Source organism: Pinus tabuliformis, chromosome 2_1 (genome assembly GCF_031772625.1).
Source record: "Pinus tabuliformis cultivar Carrire ecotype Pingquan chromosome 2_1, CPIR1, whole genome shotgun sequence".
Lineage (NCBI taxonomy): Eukaryota > Viridiplantae > Streptophyta > Pinopsida > Pinales > Pinaceae > Pinus > Pinus tabuliformis.
Window position 1 is genome coordinate 553,685,973 of NC_142299.1, and position 19,044 is coordinate 553,705,016.

General features: G+C 33.0%; 1 protein-coding gene and 1 long non-coding RNA gene across 2 annotated transcripts in view; one reads left to right on the forward strand and one right to left on the reverse strand.

The window, feature by feature from the left end:
• The window catches only part of LOC149201567 (peptidyl-prolyl cis-trans isomerase FKBP19, chloroplastic-like), a 359,273-nt gene extending 356,672 nt beyond the window's left edge, over positions 1-2,601 (reverse strand). The window contains exon 1 of the mRNA XM_089402958.1: positions 2,480-2,601. Coding sequence (XP_089259084.1) covers positions 2,480-2,548 — 69 coding nt within the window. The 5' untranslated portion in view covers positions 2,549-2,601. The remainder of the gene's footprint in view (positions 1-2,479) is intronic.
• A 12,283-nt stretch (positions 2,602-14,884) lies between these two features.
• On the forward strand, positions 14,885-17,413 carry LOC149201568 (uncharacterized). Its single transcript, XR_016253442.1, has 4 exons — positions 14,885-15,017; positions 15,131-15,365; positions 15,471-15,580; positions 17,259-17,413. It is a non-coding gene; the product is annotated as an uncharacterized LOC149201568 (long non-coding RNA).
• Positions 17,414-19,044: the final 1,631 nt, after the last annotated feature.

Consider the following 19,044-nt stretch of genomic DNA (forward strand, 5'->3'; position numbering starts at 1 on the left):
AAGATGATTTGGGAAGCACACTACAGTCGGGCTGCTGGGCATTTCGGGGTCGAGAAAACAGTGGCAGTACTGCAAAATTATTTCTATTGGCCGAATCTTCGACAGGATGTTGGGAAGTACATCCGATCATGTACTGCCTGTGCCATTGCCAAACCGACCATTAAGAAGCACGGCCTTTATACCCCGTTGCCTACCCCTGGTCGACCTTGGGAATCCATCTCCATGGATTACATGTCAGGCCTTCCTTCCACTAAGCATGGAAATGACTGTGTTTTTGTGGTCGTCGACAGGTTCTCGAAGATGGCCATCATGATGGCCTGCAAGAAGAATATCACAGCAGAAGCCACTGCTAAACTCTTCTTTGAACGAGTGTGGGTGCACTTTGGGATCCCACAGTCTATCATCTCAGATCGGGACAGTCGGTTTCTCAGCACATTTTGGTCCAGTCTCTGGTCAATGCTGGACACCAAACTCACGAAGTCCACAGCCTTCCATCCTCAAACTGATGGCCAGACAGAGGTTGTCAACATGATGATTGTGCACATTCTGCGCATGTATAACTCAAAGCATCCACGCACATGGGACGAGAGCCTCCCCTATGTTCAACACAGCTACAACCGAGCTCTTCACAGCTCCACTGGCCATAGCCCTTTTCAGGTGGGTTTGGGATTCCAGCCACTATGCCCCATTGATGTGGCCATGCCCCTTGCAGCTACTCACATGAATTCAGCTCATGTCCAGTCTGAAACAGATAAGGCCACCAGCTTCATTGAGCGCATCCAACATATTCGCCAGCAGGTCCATGACATTCTTGAGAAATCAAATGCCAAGTACAAGCAGCGACATGATCAACACCGGGTGCCACACAAGTTTCAGGTGGGCGACAAAGTCTGGTTGCATTTGCAAAAGGAACGCCTTACTGGAGCCTATCGGAAATTGAGACCACTCCGATATGGTCCTTACACCATTACTAAGGCTATGGGAGACAATGCATTTGAGCTCAGCATTCCCCCATTCCTTGGCCTGCACCCAGTGTTCAATGTGGACCGCCTTCGGCCATACTTTCCACCATTGCTAGACACATCCGACATTGCAGAACAGCTCAAACCCACAGAATTAAATCCAGATTGCATGGAACAAGCTGCAACTGATCGGATCATGGACACACAGATCAAGAACACTCGCCAACAGAATATCCAACTGTATCGAGTTGTCAAAGCAGGCCAACTCCTTCAGCAGGGCAAGTGGCTCACCAGGGAACAAGTTCAGCAGAAGTTTCCTCATCTCATGGAGGAGCTCAACGCAATGGGGACCATTGCTTCCTAAGGGGGGAGGAATGATCCAGGTGGATATTGGTGGCCACCTGCCAAGTCCACCTGGACCCCCACCATTGTCTTTCTCAGCATTTTCAGTTTCCTTAATTGTAGCACAGTTTACTATTTTTAGCAGTTTTTCGGGTCCTGAACTTCCGGAGCCGTTTTGAGGCCCTAAACGACGTTTTTTTTGGAATCTGGGGCAACATGGGTCTATGGAACAATGTTGCCTCCCAAAGTGGTAGTACTCGGATAGATCTTTCTAACGAGCTATTGTACGCGTCAAACGGAGATCATATGCCAAAGTTACGACCCCGGGAAGTTGATGTACCAATTTACCCCCAAACGAGGCCCACAGTTTGGCGTTTCATCTCCTAGGGTTAGGTTTTGGAATGTTAAGGGTTTTCCATTGTTTCTCAACAATAAATAGGCCTTCGAGCCTCATTGTAACACAGTTCAGAGGCATGTAGCCATCACATCTCTTCTCAGAGATAAGCTACCATCGCCCTAGCTGGTTTATTTCCATTTATGGTTGTAAGCATATTTCAGTATTTTCCATTAATGAAATGAAGTATTATTTCCGCTGCATCTTTGTGTATATGGTTATCTCTGTAAATTGTTGCGTTCCTGTTTAAATCCGGATCAATGTCAAACACAAAAAATGTTGTAAATGCATAAACATACAAGCCTATGTAGACTTTACACATTGGCAAAAGAAATTCACACACACTTTAAAATACAAGTCATACAATATAATTGTAAATACTATTCAAATCAAACTCAAAATACAAGCATACACAAACATAGAAACATCACATATCAATTACACCCTAAAAATCTTGTAAATGCATAAGATACAAGCACATGGAGATACTAAGCATTGCCAAATGAAATTTCAAACACAGTCCAAAGTACATATCCAAATGTCATACACAATCATCGTAAATACACAACTATACAAATGAAACTAAAACCACAAACATTACTACAATCATGAATACACATCAAAATACAAGAATACACAAACATAGAAACATCACATATCAATTACACCCTAAAAATATTGTAAATGCCTGAGATACTAGCACATGGAGATACTAAGCATTGCCAAATGAAATTTCATACACATTCCAAAGTATATATCAGTCTATGTGAAAGATATAGACCTTTGTGGAAGCGCTCTGATACTGGCAGTGAGAGATCAGCGAGCACGAAAACGTGCAGAGAGTTCCCATTTTGCAAGATAACAAGCTAACAGCAGAGGGTGTAGGCTCATGGGATGCTTTAACCAAGCATGCATATATCCGTCTAGGCTATTGTCGCATTATTCACTGTCTTTAAAAAATAATAGAGAAAATGTGGTGGATAATGCCGCGGAATGTGTTTGATGGAGAGAGGGTGGCCTTATCTTGACATGGTGAATGGGGATGCCAGGTTTAGATGTTTAAATTTTTTTGGTTTAACAGTATGAAGGATAAGTACTTAATTATATTTATAGTTGAGTATAATTTATAAAGATTAAGATTTTAGATATATATTTACAAATAAGGTTACAATTTTCTCTAAATAAATAATGGAAATTTTGGTAAGATTTTGATAAAAATAGGTTGGAATTTTTGGAAAATTCAGTTATAGTTTTTAAATTTTAGTATTTTGGGTGTTTATGGGCTCTAGATGGTGCAGAATCTATTTCCACTATCAAAAAAATATTCAAATACTAGTCAATTTTTTTGATGGAGAGAGGGTGGCCTTATCTTGACTTAGTGAATGGGGATCCCAGGTTAGATGTTTAAATTTTTTGGTTTACCAGTATGAAGGATAAGTACTTAATTATATTTTATAGTTGAGTATAACTTATAAAGATTAAGATTTTAGATATATATTTACAAATAAGGTTACAATTTTCTCTAAATAAATAACAGAAATTTTGGTAAGATTTTGATAAAAATAGGTTGGAATTTTTGGAAATTTCAGTTACATCGCTCAAATGTTAGGATTTCGGGTACTTATGGGCTCTAGATGGTGCAGAATCTATTTCCACTATCAAAAAAAATATTCAAATACCAGTCATTTTTTTTTTAAATTTTCTCGTCAGATACTTGCAAGAAATTTGTCGTTTGAGCGAAATTGTGGCATCGGTAGACAATGCTTTTTATATATTTATAATTTAGTGAAATATTTAAAATTATTAATTTAATTGATTTAATTAAATTTTAAAAATAAAATTTATTATTGCATATAGAAGACATGTTGCAATGTCTTGTCGTATTAGGTTATGTAAACATTTTGACTCAATCAAATTATATAAAAATAAATTTTAAAAATAAAAACAAAATAAAATACTAAAATAAAATTAATAATTATTATTATTATAATATTTAATGATTGAGAGCCCGTGCAGAGAGGCGAACGGGCGGGCATTTGCTGTCTCTGATCGATGGAGAGACTTGTTCAGCCTTTGCACGGTGTTTGTGGCAAAGATTACAAACTACACACAATCATTTATTAATTTGTTATCTGAAGCGATATCTCTTGATATTGATTCATTAGTGGTTTATTTAGACTCACAACTGGTGGTATCTCAATAGAATAACATTTATCAGGTACAAGATCCTTATTTGTATCGCCAATTTCTGAGAGTATAATTGTTGCAATGGTCATTTATTTATATCACATATGTTCACATTCCATGGACATAAAATTCCCTAGCTAATTCTATTGCTAATCGAGCATTGGGCTGGCATATAAATCATTCATCAAATTGAAAAACATAAAAAATAATCGAAGTATCATCTGTATATATGATCATCATAAAATCGCATGTATATAGATAAAGTGTTTGTGTCCAAAATAATATACAAAAATCGGGACAAAATGCCTTACAATTTGGGCTTATGCCCATCATCTTGTCTAATCATAAAAAAGTTTGATCATCTATCTCGTTGGCTTAGGATGAGCAGCTAGAAAATAAACAACGGCATTGGCCACACGCCGGAACAGTCGCACCCAGTCCCGTGGTACTCCTACCACGCAACGTTGCATCTCCTCGGGTAAGTCCTCTATGGCTGTCATGGGTACTTGGTGAGTCAGTCTCACTAAGTTCCTCTGAACTGCATGGAGAACTCTCTCCGTCTCAGTTGCATCCCATTCAACATCTCTTCTGCAATGCCTATGTCGAGGAAATCCACCAGGTCTCACTGGCCCCACATCTAAAACATGATCATATATTTTGTAAGTGTCTTGTCTCAGAAAAAAGAAAAAAAAAACAAAAAAAGTAAAAAAGATTTTTTAAGTTCATTTATATTAAAAATTAAAAAAATCTTAATAAATTCAAAAAATCAAAAATTTGTTACCTATGGCGCCCATGTTGCATGTGGTGGTAATACTAAATCTGGATCTCCTCGAAAATCCATTCCGCCGTAGGGGTAGTCTGAATCAAACTATAAAAATTTAATATTTTATTTTTTTGATAAATTCTCAAATATAAAAACAATTATTAACATATTAATAATAATTAAATATATAAATAATATTAAATATGAAATTTCCATAAATCTAAACTAATCATTCTTTAAATTTTAAATAAAAAATTCCAATAATTAAATGTAAATTGGTTTAAATCACATAAGCTAGTGTGGAAGCCAACAACTCAATCCAGTATGATATATATTATGGTAAGGTTTTATGTGCTGATGGAATGGATTTTTTTTCATTAATTATTTTAAATTTTCGCTATCATTTAAAAAAAGTGAATTATTTAAATCAGGTTTAGTATATTGTTCAAAAATAAATAAAAAATGGACCATGTATTATGATTGGATTTTAATTTGTATATTAATTCAAATTACTATAAAAATTTTGTATGAAAACATATAATATTAAAAATAAAATAATTAAGAATGAAAGAAGAATATATAAATTTCAAATAATTTAATCAAAGATTTACAAAATAAAGATAATTTATTAATTAAGTTATAGGAACATAATATTTTATTTTTGCTTTTACGAACTCTTCTATATTTTTGTATGTGTGTGGTCCTCGTCATGGAAACCATTACATACATTATGTTATATTAATGAACCATATGATAGGATGTAGATTTTATCTACTTTGAGTTGTCATGTTGGTTCCTCATTGAGGGTCTTTTTGGTACACACATCCCTTCCCTTATCAGACAATGATGTCTCAAAGGAATTGGAGTACTTATCCCTATCACTAGTGGCCTTACACATTGATGTGTCTGAAAACATAAATGTATTCATATTATTATCATCTACCACTTGAAGGACTGGTTGATATGACTTTTCAACCCACTGGTTCTTTTTTGGTTTCTTGCCCATGTACAACATTCTTGCATAGCTAGCAGAATGAATTAACTCTAACAAGGAGGAAAATTGGAGTTATGGTAGAATTTAGTAGTTTGGGACTTATTTAAAACTATGAAACAGGACAATTATTGAAACTACGGCTGAAATTAAGGATATTAACTGTAAAGAAGAAGTGGTTGTATGTAGGACGATACTGACATGGATGATGGATGAAGTTAATTTAAGTTGAAATGACCTATACTTACTTATGGAGACATTGTTATTAAGCAAAATATTAAAGTTAAACATTTGATTAATCATTCGTTAAGATTAATCCTAATTCGCATCATGGGAGTAAGGCCAGGTTTAGGTAATATGTTATAAGAAGGCCACGATGAGAGACAGAATTGTCTGTCGAGAATTTTAGCATATATGTACAAAGAATATGGCTATTTGTCATATATTGGAATGACGTAATGTGACAGATGGTAGCATCCGATAAGAGCATGTCTAAAGCATTCCATGTAGAAACAATGGCCATGTCATCCCACGAAGGATTTCTCAAGTGGAAGTTAGGTTTCAACATTTAAAAAGGGCCTAGGTCTGAGAACTAACAAAGTCTAAGAGACAAAATGTTTTAAGAGATTTGTTAGAAAAAAATTTCATCCTACCATGAGGCTTCGCGTAAGGTAAAACACTTGACAAATAAATGGGCTAGAATGAGATTGACATAAAATTTTCTTAGAAAATATCAGTAATATGTCAGGAAATTTTGTGTCCCGCCATGGGATGATCAAGAAGTAAATGTGGAAGGGTCAGCTCGAGAAACAAGAGTCGGGATGGGAACAAATATTGTTAATTAAAAGACAAGGTTTTGTCACACCTTGAGGTTTTGCCAAAAGTATTCCAATAAAAGAGAGTGTGTTTCGAGATATTCATGTCTTGGGAGAGAAGAAGAATTGTTTATTGATGGCACACTTAAGAACTTAGACATTTTTTTTTTGAAAACTTTATAAGTGATTTGTCTATGAAATATGTACAAGGTGGAAAGCGATTGAATTATATATATAAGTAGGATATAAAAACTTAAAAAGGTCCCCATTTTTATGGAATAAGCATAAAATGGGGAGTTTCTATCTTACTACAACAAAACCCTAAGATATTTAAAGTATTAATCTCTTAATCTATCTATGTATTGTGCTTACCCAATGACGACCACCACTAGTATACCAACATAATATGTATTTAATAAATATTACTACTGCATGAATCTTGGTATGTATACTACTATATAAATAAACATAATATGTGAGTATATATATTGGTATATATATGATGCAGGAGCAATTAGCTCAACAATATCATTGTATTTTAGTAAGGCATAGGGGGTCTTGTATTTCCAAGGAGGTAGGTTTCCTAAGTGTGAATTAATGTAATTATTTAGGCTTTTGAGTTATTTTAATGAGAATAGAATTTAATTGAATATTGTGAGACATATTTGTAAATATTCTCGAATGTAGGAGAATATGAGAGATTTAGGATAGTTGAGAGATTGAGGGATTTGAGAATTAATTGTAAAACTCGGATTAGGAGTTAGTTCATGACTTTGAGGATTGGAGAGGATCCTTAGGGATGAGGGAGAGATTTTAGGATTTTGTTGAGGAGTTTATGGATCTAAACTAGGAATTGGTTTGAGAATCCCTTTGTATAAATGTAAGCCTAAAAGGCATAATCAGAGGTTAGAGAGGTTGGATATGTTAGCTAGTTAGATAATAAAGCTACTTAGAGTGTGACTGTAAGCCTACAGGCAGATTGTAAAACATAGGCCATTGACATTAGAAGATCAGGCCAAAGATAGAGAGATTGTATAACTGTGTGTTTATATATATACAAAGGATTAATTCAAAACTGTATAGATGTGTGATTTAAGTATGGCATTGTGAATTATGAATGAATCAGAATTCAGTACAATATATGTATGCAGGCAAAGTTCAACAGAATACACAATGAAGAAGAATTAGACAAAGGATCGTAATGGAGCGTGAACCGATTACAGGATCAAATTAATATCCAAGAATGACAGTGATTAAATACTATGTAGAGTTAAGCTCAGGAGGGAGGCACGCAGTGGGACAGTGGAAGGATGAAGAACCATTGAAATAACCGAAACCACAGAGAAACGTTGGAGAAATGGCATAAAACCCAATTGGAAATAAGAATGAAAGAATGAAGTGTTAATGCACAAGCACCGTTGGATCTACCAGATCAATGGATGGGATCAAATCACATAGAAGGATCATTGTTAAAATCCTGCATCGCAACATTTAAATGGTAGGGAATTAATCTTGGCCCACAAGGATTTGTGACATGCGACATCATTGTAAACCATTGGATCATATGCCCTGATCAACAGTGGACGAGCTTTAATAAATATCGCATCGCAATGTTTCATTGATTAGTGATTTAACCTCGGCCACAAGCGATTGCGATGTTCGATGCGATGGGAGATTTGATCGCATCGCAAATATCTATGGGAGATAGACCTTAGCCCTTAACCAATAAGACATGCGATATGCGAAGTGTGATAGAGCGGACCCAATAAGGAATAGACATAGTTGTATAATATTTGAAGTCTGAATGTGTTATCGCATCTCGGATGCGATAAAGAGTCATGTGTTAGTATGACCCACGAAGAATTGCGATTGCGATAAAGGGAAATCTGGATAACTGTGTAAAGGTCGTGGAAAGCACGGAAAAGGTATGGTTATGTATGTTTTGTGAATATTTCTATTATAAAAGGATTATAATAGATATAGCACCGATAGAAGGTTGTGAGGTTCAAGTCCGTGAATAACCAAAGAGTAAGAGTGGGGATTGGATATATGTGTGGCATAAGAATTAATGGGAGTTCATGAGGGTGCATTAGATAATAACGAAAAGTTAATGAAAATGATTTGAATGAGTCTGATGAAAGGATGAATGAAGGGCAGACTGTGTTTAGTTAATAAATCGTTCTAGAAAGATTGATAAACGGGGCCTTAAACCATTAAGAATTGATGATTTGACTCGGAAGAGAGTTAAAATTTCTGGGGAAAAACAAATATATGCATCTTACATGCATACTGTGGGTATACGCGGGTTATCCTGTGTCAATATACAACCATAATATGTTGATATATAACAAACGATATCTATATGATATTATTTTGGTGTATATATACCAGTATATACATACTTTTACATATATTGGTATATATATGTTGGCATATATATGAACATATTATTGATATATCTATGTGTATATATACATACACATATCCCTAAATGTGGCTATTGACCTAAGATTGCATGAGGACTTGCAAAGTCTCAAGTGTGAGGAAGACACTGGACTTTCATTTTTGAGGCCTTTAATACTATCAAAAGTGAGAGTTTTTCCCTTTAGACTCCCTCTTGTAGCCAATGATAATTCCTATTTTTTCATAATTACTTGCATTATGGTCATGACATGCTAATGTGTGATTTTAAATTCAAAGCTCTTCCCTTATTTTTAATTGAGTTATTTGAGCTAGAGCTTGCCTTTTCTAATATGAGTATGAGATCTTATAACCCTAGTAAAGATCAAGTAACCAAAATCATTAGTTGTCATATATATGCATCCCTAGGGTGAAAATTTCCACGTGGTTTTCATTTTTAGGTAGCTTGAGATGGATCAATGTTGGTTGGATTTATCCTAGTTTAAACAAGAAAGGTGTTGACTTACAATTAATGCTCTAGTCAAATGCATGGTGGAAATGCATACAACACAAGCATAGTTGGATAATTAATCAATTTCAAGGTTTTGGAAAATGGCATGGATATTTTCATGCATGCCATGTCATGAAAATATCCTATGCCAAAATACAAGAAATTACCCACATTATTGAGAGCTATATTTGCCAATGGCATTACACCCTACTCTACTTTTGGGATGTAAACAATTAATAAGTATTTGTGTACTCTAGAGGTATTCATGGTTCAATACACTCTCCCTATGCTATATAACATCTATAATAAGTAAAGTTCAAAGGTCGATGTTTATAATATTACAAGATTGGTCGAGAAAGCAATCAAATTGTGTATTGAAAAATTGTTCAAATGGTCCAATATGAAGCCCATATTTTGGTGTATATTGTGGTTCGATGAAAAGGCATATGTGGATCTATGCTAAGTATATGCATATTGCCTTTAAAATTGCAATGTGAACTTGTGTATTCCTCTTTTAATATAAATGATGTTATTCTAAGTTTTATTTCATAGAAGTACTTAGACTATTGATCCAGAATGGATCTTGTTAAGTCAAGTCGGAGTTTTCTATATGTTTGAAGTCCAAGATGGACATACGTAGAAAAAATGTTCTTGACATGTGTAGAGTTTTAACATCCCAGTTGCTCACGAAATCAGTGCCAAGTCGAAGAGTTTGACGCGCTGATTCTGGTGGTATCTCCGGATTCACATTCGGCCTTTGTATGAGGGGGAAAATGATCGTTGAAGTTTATGGTGAACAGGTGAAAGGGGAATTGTTGACCATGCGGCATTCACGTAGTTTGACACGTGGTGATGGTCAATTCAACATGTCAAGGTTCATCTCTGGTGCATATCTCAAGGTGAATGGTGAGATTTTGGGTTTTGGTTGGTTAAAGATTCATATTATAATTCATGGGTGCATTAATAAGTTTATGGTGCAGTTGAAATCCTATGGTTTCTAAACCATATGACATACCATATAAGAAAATAAAGGTGCACAATTTTTTTAATGTTAAAACATGCTTAAGGTTCAAACTATGTGTAAAAATCATGGTGGGCACAAGGGATAGATATGTTTTACAAACCATATAGTTATATGATAAGTGGGCGCAAAGAATTATTTTATCAAACCATGGTGGTAGAATATGTAATGAACCTATGGAAAATACGCAATATGGCGGAGTAAATAAAAACTTATGGAAAAAAGGTTATAAACTATGGTGTAGAATTATAACAAGGTATAAACAGGTTCATACATGGCAGATCCCAGTCTAGTCACATGGCAGGAAGGTCCAGTCACATGGTGGCAGAGTTAATGGCCATGACCACCAGAGAATGTGAAACTCGCTAAAAAAGTACAGAAGATATGGTGTTAAACCATATTTCAAACATATATGTTAAAGTCTGATGGCAAATATATATTAAAACAAAAACTATGGCTTTTATACAACGCGAAGGTGACAACCATGTGGCTCAGTGATATAGCACGATAGGGATGAGAACACACATTATGTGGTCCAGTCAAAAAGTCGGAGCAGGTCGAGACCACCGGGGTTAAATGCCAGGCGTTTGTGGTTCTATAGATCGTCGGGTATGCGATTACATCAAGAGTTATTAGGCGTGGAGATGTGTCACATGACACAGAGATGTGGACACAATTAAAACAACACCGCCGATTTGTTGCCATGACCTTCAAAGGTTGTGAACATGGAGTAATGAGTCAGCATTGCCATGGGATATGCCATCGAATCATTGGGAACAGGTAAGGAGTAGGTCCAATTCACATGGAAAACGATGTACGATTTTGTGGCATGGGGTTACTGCTGAAAGTAATTCACAAGGTTGTGGGTTTTCATAACACTTGACCACCACACTGACCAAAGCTGAGTTATGATATGGTCTTTCATCGAGTTATATGATAAAAATTTGGATTATCAGTGTAACAAAAGCCACCGGTCCAATCTATATGCGCCATGAATAAACCTTAGGAAAATACATTACATCAATGCGCGAAGGATATTGTATTCGGTCCACCCTTTGCAAACCATACACATTATACGGTTAGACCATACTAAAATGAAATGCGTCAAAGCTAATAGTTTTTATAACTATAGTGATAAGTGTAATTTAGTTATTGCATCGAGTATAGGTTTGTCCACCTAATTAAAAAAAATTGCCATGTATAGCCCAGTAGGTTTGAACCTAGAACCTGGCAGAGGCATTATAAAAGGATAACTATTGCACCACTGCAGAGGGGGAGTTGAACAATGAGCTCCATAACAGAGTCATATTGGTGCCTGTAATGTTCATTGAGCATATGTTGGTCATCCTTGGGCCTTTCTGCGAGTGGAGGCAGGCGTTGGAAAGCTGAGATAGAGGCCTCCTTTTTGACAGTCACCAACAATGCCCGCATGCATAGTTCAGTTGGGTGAAACTCTATGTAAAGAAGCAGTTCGAAATCATGTCAGAGGCAAGAATTTGTGAAGTTTGTTTTTGGATTTATCGAAGCATCCGAAAGCTAATTTGGAAACTTGAAGAGCCGAAACAGGGGTTTTGATAGGTTTTGGATTCAACGGCAATACTTGTTTTTTAATAGCAGCAGTGAATTCCATAGAATTTTGTACCTGAATTATGTCTCACTTAGACAAGTGGAGATGAGGTAAATAATCAATGTATTGATGACACTCGAATTATCGATTTTAGTAGAGGTCAGAGTTATTGTTAGAGACTCTATGCTTTTGTTGCAAATGACAAGTCCTTTGAAGAATGTCAAGTGAAATTGCGAGATTTCGCTAAAGGAGAGAATTTCCATTCTGGGGAAATAGCTGCAATTGCATCAAAAATTTTGATGTACCCCTTATTATTCATTGAAATACAAGTGGCCTAGCCTTTTAGAGTAGGGCCCAGAGAGGTAGCCCAAGGGGGGTGAACTCTGTCAACAATCTTGGTGTCTTTCTATTTGACATTGCATGCTTATGTGTGTCATGTCCTTTTTGGATAACTTGTTGAGATGTATTCAATTACTGTTTCAAAAGGCCCATTTAAAACTTGCAAAGTGTCAGGTAGTGATCTAATTTCGCAATTTCATATCAACTATAGTTTTCTTTTGTGGCGCAAATCAGTAGGTAAGGCTCCCTACCTGGTTTGCGTTGTGAATTCATTTATTTCTTAGTTAGGTTATCTAATTAGATAATTTGTATTTCTATTTATCTATATATTAATATTTTAATTCTCTGTAATTTTAGTTCTTGAACTTTCATATGTTCTTTATTGAAAAAGTGTGGATTCCCTATAGAGGTTGGGCACTGAAGGTTGATGAACAAAAGTGCTTTTTAAGGTATTGTAAAACTGTTTGATGCTTATGCAAAACAAAGTATTGTGATCAAAGATCATAAAATTGTTTTGTAAATGTAATCCTACTGATCACACAAGCCTGTAGCATTTTACTTTCTTCCTGATTGAATTCTATCTTTCAAGTGTAAAGTGTGGATCCCCCCCTACAAAAGTTAGGCATTGAAGGTTGAAGAATGAAAGTGCTTCTTAATTAATCATAGAATCATTTTATGACAAAAAATGGAATATGATTGGAGTCCAAAAAGTTGTCTTGAAAACATAATCTCATTAATCCAACAAATCTTTGTATCCCTTTAATTTTCATTCTGATAGTCCATTTTATTGCCAATGCATGCCTTGGAGCATTAGATTGTAAAAGTTCTTTCATAGCTTGAGAATATTTTATGTACTAGTTCCACACATACAATGTTATGTTTAAAATTTTATGACCATAGATTGACAATTAAATATAATGGAATTTAAGTAGCTTTAACATTCTCAAACTAAAGGAGGTTGTATACAATCAATTTTGAGCAACCTCCTCAAGTCAAAATAGGTTAGTATAATGTAAATTTCCTCAAATTTGATGTGGAATCTAGGAACCCTCTCCAAATTTAACAATAGGGGGTGACACCAAATCTATTTTAAATATCCTTCTCAAAAATTAATTTTGAACAACCTCCTTAAACACATTTTATGTGGATAAACTTTCGAAAATCTAGGAAACCATTCAAATTTGAGGATATAATCTTAATATGAAGCATGTCTATCATAATAAACACATCTTAATTGAGAAAAAATTACAAAAGGACTCATTCTTCCTATCGATTTCAAAAAATCCCAAGAAAGTCACTTTAATTTTATATTAGGAATTGAACAAATTGCATATGTCTCTTTTTATTATTCTTATTAATAAATAACTGATTTTTTCTTTATGTCAATTATTTATTTTCTTTATACAATTAAATAATTTACCGAAATCTTATATTGAAATATCTTTGTGAAGTATACTAATTGTATATCTTCCACACTCAATGAAATATGTTTACGACTTTTTTGAGCTGTAATGTCAATAATAAATAATAAATGGAGCTAGCATAGTGAGAATAAGATTATTAATATCTTTTATTATTATAATTAACCAAATTGATATATTCACTTTTATTTTTAATTATAGTTGGTATTTTCTTATTTAAAAAATATTATTATAGTTGGTATTTTCTTATTTAAAAAATATTTTATTTTTCTTCTAAAAGGTACATGTGTCAACTCGATACACATAATGTGTTTGTGAGCGTACTATTATTATTTTTTACTCTTAATTACTTTTATCCTTTTCAAGTTTGATATAAAGTTATATTATTTCACATGAACATTGAAATACTTTATTTATGTTTAAGAGCAAGAATGAAATATCCTTACACACCTTATCTTCTGAGTAGTAATAATGCATTTAATTAAAATTAACTCCTAACTATATATATATATATATAGTTTTTATTTATAGTGAACATTTAAAAAAAATAAATTTTGTTTAAAAACACTCAATTAAAAAGTTTAACATTGAACACATTTACCTTATTAACTTTCTAAAAAATAGGAAAAAATATTATAGAAATTTAATATTAGATTTATTTATTTATTTTCAAATATTAAAAACTTTTTCATAGAATTTCTAAAATAATTATTAACCTATTAATAATACTTAAATTTATAAATAATATTAAACATGAGTGGGCCAAAGTTTGGGAAGGGAATCTGCATCAATCTGGATAAGGGAATCTGCCGCAATCTGGATAAGGGTTATCCCAAACAGGAAAAAAGACAACAATATCCTAAATTATAAAATACCATACCCAAAAATAGAAACGGGGACTGAAAAACAACGCAACACTGAAAAAAAACGCAGCAGGTAAAAAAAAGCTACAACAATATCAATCATAAATTATAAAATAATAATACCGAGTTAAAAGATTGGTTTAATGAAATATCAATCATAAATCATAAAATAATAATACCGACTTAAAAGATTGGTTTAATGACTAGTAATTAAAAGATTGGTTAAACTTAAATTTGAAGGCAACAGTCCAAAAACCCAAGCATAAAACTCAGGAATGAGCGGGGCTTAATGAATGAATGAAGAATGCGAGGGATCGGTGGTGATTGTGATGAATGGAGAATGAGAGGAAGAAATTGAAATAGGAAGAGGAGGTGATGGTAATTTTTGCAATACAGTGGGCAAACAACAGCAGGGTGAGCTCGAGCTCGAATGGATTAAAGGTAATTGTTCTGTTCCTTTTAATTTGTTTGTCGTTCTTTCTGTTTGGTTAACCAGGGAGGGAAAGGCTATTTTTATGTAACCTCACAAATCATCTTCTCTGTTCAATTTACAGGTTAATCATCAATCATGGGTGTTCTTTCTCTCTCAACCACTGTGTCTGTCTGTCTGTCTTATGGAGCGCTCCATAAATGTTATGTTCTGTTCTATGTTGTACGCATCAATATCCTGTGTAGTGTTGTGGTTGGGTCTTGTGTAAATGTTTGTGGTTTTTTGTGTCTGTTAATTGAGAGAGAAAGTTCATGCATAGGAGAATATGCAGTGGTGGCAAATAATGGAATGCATCCAGAGTGAGTTAGTACTCATGGCAATGTTTTCTTGAACTATTTTTAAATTCACTCGGCCAGGCCCTTCTTTATGTTTATTTTTCTCATGGGTTGGAATTTTATATACAGGAGTTGCTCGAGTAGCGTTTCCGGTGCTTCGGGAACAGAGAATGAGGATTTGCCAGCGCCCATCAGTTTGCAGAGTTTCAATCGAAAATGAAAATTTCCTAAGAAGCCAGGTTAGTATGCTAAAATATCTCGCCCCCATCTGTGGTCATCCTTCCTTGAGATCTCTATTTGTGAATATTTTTCCATTTCCATTTAGAAAATCTACCTACCCACGGAGTGCATCTCTGTCATCCCTTCTATATGGAATTTCAGTTAGGATTTGTGGCGTTCAAATTATTTTGTTCTTTCTTCAAGCCAGAACCGTTTGAATTTAATACCCTGAATTTTCTGTTACACCTCCTAGTACAACACCTGTTCTGCATCGATAATCATCACCTCTTCATCGATGTGTAATTTCCAAGTCCTCATGGATGTGTTGAAAGCGGATCATATAACTGGTTAGTAGTCAATGAATTGTAGTCTGGTGAAATTCCTTTTGATGCAGGCGTTAGTAGTCTGGTCTTATTATTGTTATTATTTATGATGCATCTGAACCCTAGGTTGCGTTACCAAAATCTCTGTTAACATTTTGGAATAATTGCAAGAAATTGTGGTAATTTCCTCTCTACTTAGCCCGAGTACATAATACAAGTTACGTTGCGATCGGTAAAAAATCACAGCCCAACATCTCAACTCTTATATAAATTCTATAGGGTTATTTGGAATGGTAAACCGTTCTCGGGTTTCCAACAGGGAGTGGCGCGGCCTCTAAAACTTCTTCCCGTTGCACGAATTTTCATTGCATAGGTAAACGTGTTGTAAGTTTCTAGAGTCAGTCACTGCATCTGCTTCAAATGCTTCTAACCAGGCTGCTTACATTTATAACAACTCCATAGGCGAATAGGGGTCTTGTCTGTCAGTTGTACTTTATTTAACCCGATAGGTCTGTCTATGTTCTAGAATTTTAATTTATTTATCCAGACTGCTTACACTTATAACAACTCCATAGGCGAATAGGAGTCTCGTCTGTCATATCTCTGCTGGTTATGAGACGAACCCTTTTGTATTGCGCATGCGCACTCACAGTGTCATGATGATGGAATAAAAAAATCATATAACTTTGACAACCATCTCCTAAAAAATGGGTCACGTTGCAACTCTCACATAATCATTTTTTTTTTTTCATTTTAATTACGTAGTTGTATTAATTATACATTAAAAGTTTTTTTATTTAAATTTCCAATGTTTACTCACATAAATATATTTTTGCTTCAAGATGTTTTTTCTTTCCATGATTTTTTATTAAATTTCTGATATTTATGGAGAGAAATATATTTACCAAGAACCTGCATTGTCTATTTAGAATTTCTAAAATAAACATCTACCACATTATTCATTATTTTATTTTATATTTTAATTTGAAAAATATATATAAAATTTAATTGTTGAAAATTTTCTTTACTAAATGAAATTTTACTGATTTTATTAATAAAAGTATGTTATTGTTGTATTGAAGTTAAAAGTTACCAAATGTGCTTTTTTAATTTACTTTTAATATGTAATAGTTAGATTTAATTGTTATTATGTTAAATTTATAAATTATATCATATTTGTATCACTTTATATTATTAATATTATATTCATATTTTTTCTTAATATTTTTCATATGCATTATAGGTTTATGGTGTTATATATATATATATATATATATAATGGATTTTTTTTTATGAATTGTACATTTAATTATGTTACAAGTTGTTAGGAAAGATTTGTATACTAACAATATCATTTCAATGCTGTATGTTGCAGAAAATTTATCAATACCAAAGTTGCTCGAGGGTGGGTGGAAGACATTATCTATTTTTATGTTTTGTAATGTTGTAATTAGAAAAAAATATATATATTTTGTTTAGATGGGCCCATCAAAGAATATACATGAACACAAACTATCATTAATAAAATGAGTAGACCTTTTTTTTGTGTTGGAGGGGAATTCAACCCCTCCAAAAGGCTCTTAGGAAGGTTAAGTGGTAACCCTCCTTTGAGTTGTGTTCTTTGTGCTCATGGTATGATTTTCATGATATTTATTTATAATAACTCCAATATGCACAAACACAAACACATCCTTTTATTATAATAATAATTTATAAACATGTTTTAAACATCTTCCCAACATACACATAAATAGCAAAATCACTTTTATTCTTATATCTCATTTAACATTTTTTTCAATGTTTTAAACATCTTTCCCACATACACACAAATACTAAAGTCACTCTTATTTCACATAAAATACTTAACATTTTTTCAACATTTTAAACAACTTCCACACATGCACACAAATGGAAAATTCAATCTTATTGACATAAATTATATAACATTTATAACCTAAATTTATTTATATTTTTTAATTTCTATAATTTTTCTTTTTTTGGATTTTGAATTTCCTTTGATTTGTTTTTATTTGTTTACTTATATATTTTTATTTTAAGTATGTCATTAGGATATTTATATTATATTTTTTCCTTTTTCATATATATATATATAAAATTAATATTTACATTTACATTGATATTTTCATAAATCTAAATTAAATATTAATACATTATTTAAATCTAAATTAAATATTAATATATTATTTAGAGTGTTTGTGTTTGTAAATATTTATTTTCATAAATCTAAATTAAATATTAATACATTATTTAAATCTAAATTAAATATTAATATATTATTTAGAGTGTTTGTGTTTGTAAATATTTAAATATTTTATTATTTATCTGTATAAATTTACTATATCTAAATATTTGTGTATTGGTTTTATTATTTATATATAATAAATATATTCTTGAAGGCTTATATATTTATTTATTTGGGTTATAATGTATGCTTTGGATTTTTTATTTTGTATGTATATATGAATATATTATTTTCAGAATATATGAAATGATAGTGTTTGCATTACTTGTATGTACTTCTTTGGAATGTTTATTCTTCTATGCTTATGAATGTCTCATTTTGCATGCTTTTGAGTATTCTTTATTTGTATGTCTATGTGTTTATTGTTTGAGTATGCCTTGAGTGTTAAAGTGGTGGTTTCATTGTTTGCATGTGTTAGAGTGGTAGTTTCATTGTTTACAAGTATATATAGTTATTTATCTTAAGAATTTGCTTGTATTATCTTGAGTGCTTTTCAGATATTCCTTCATTATTTGCTTTGTGTGTGTATTCTTTAAGTATTCTTGTGTATGGATATTGTTTACTTGTATGTGTATGAATGTATTCTTTGTTGTATTTGTATGAGTATTATTCACTTGTATTCTAGATATGTGTATGAATGTATTCCTTCATTATTTTCTTTGTGTGTGTATTCTTTGAATAATCTTGTGTATGGATATTGTTTACTTGTATGTGTACGAATGTATTCTTTGTTGTATATGTATGAGTATTATTCACTTGTATTCTAGATATGTGTATGAATGTATTCCTTCATTATTTGCTTTGTGTGTGTATTCTTTGAGTATTCTTGTGTATGGATATTGTTTACTTGTATGTGTCTTAATGTATTCTTTGTTGTATTTGTATTAGTATTATTCAC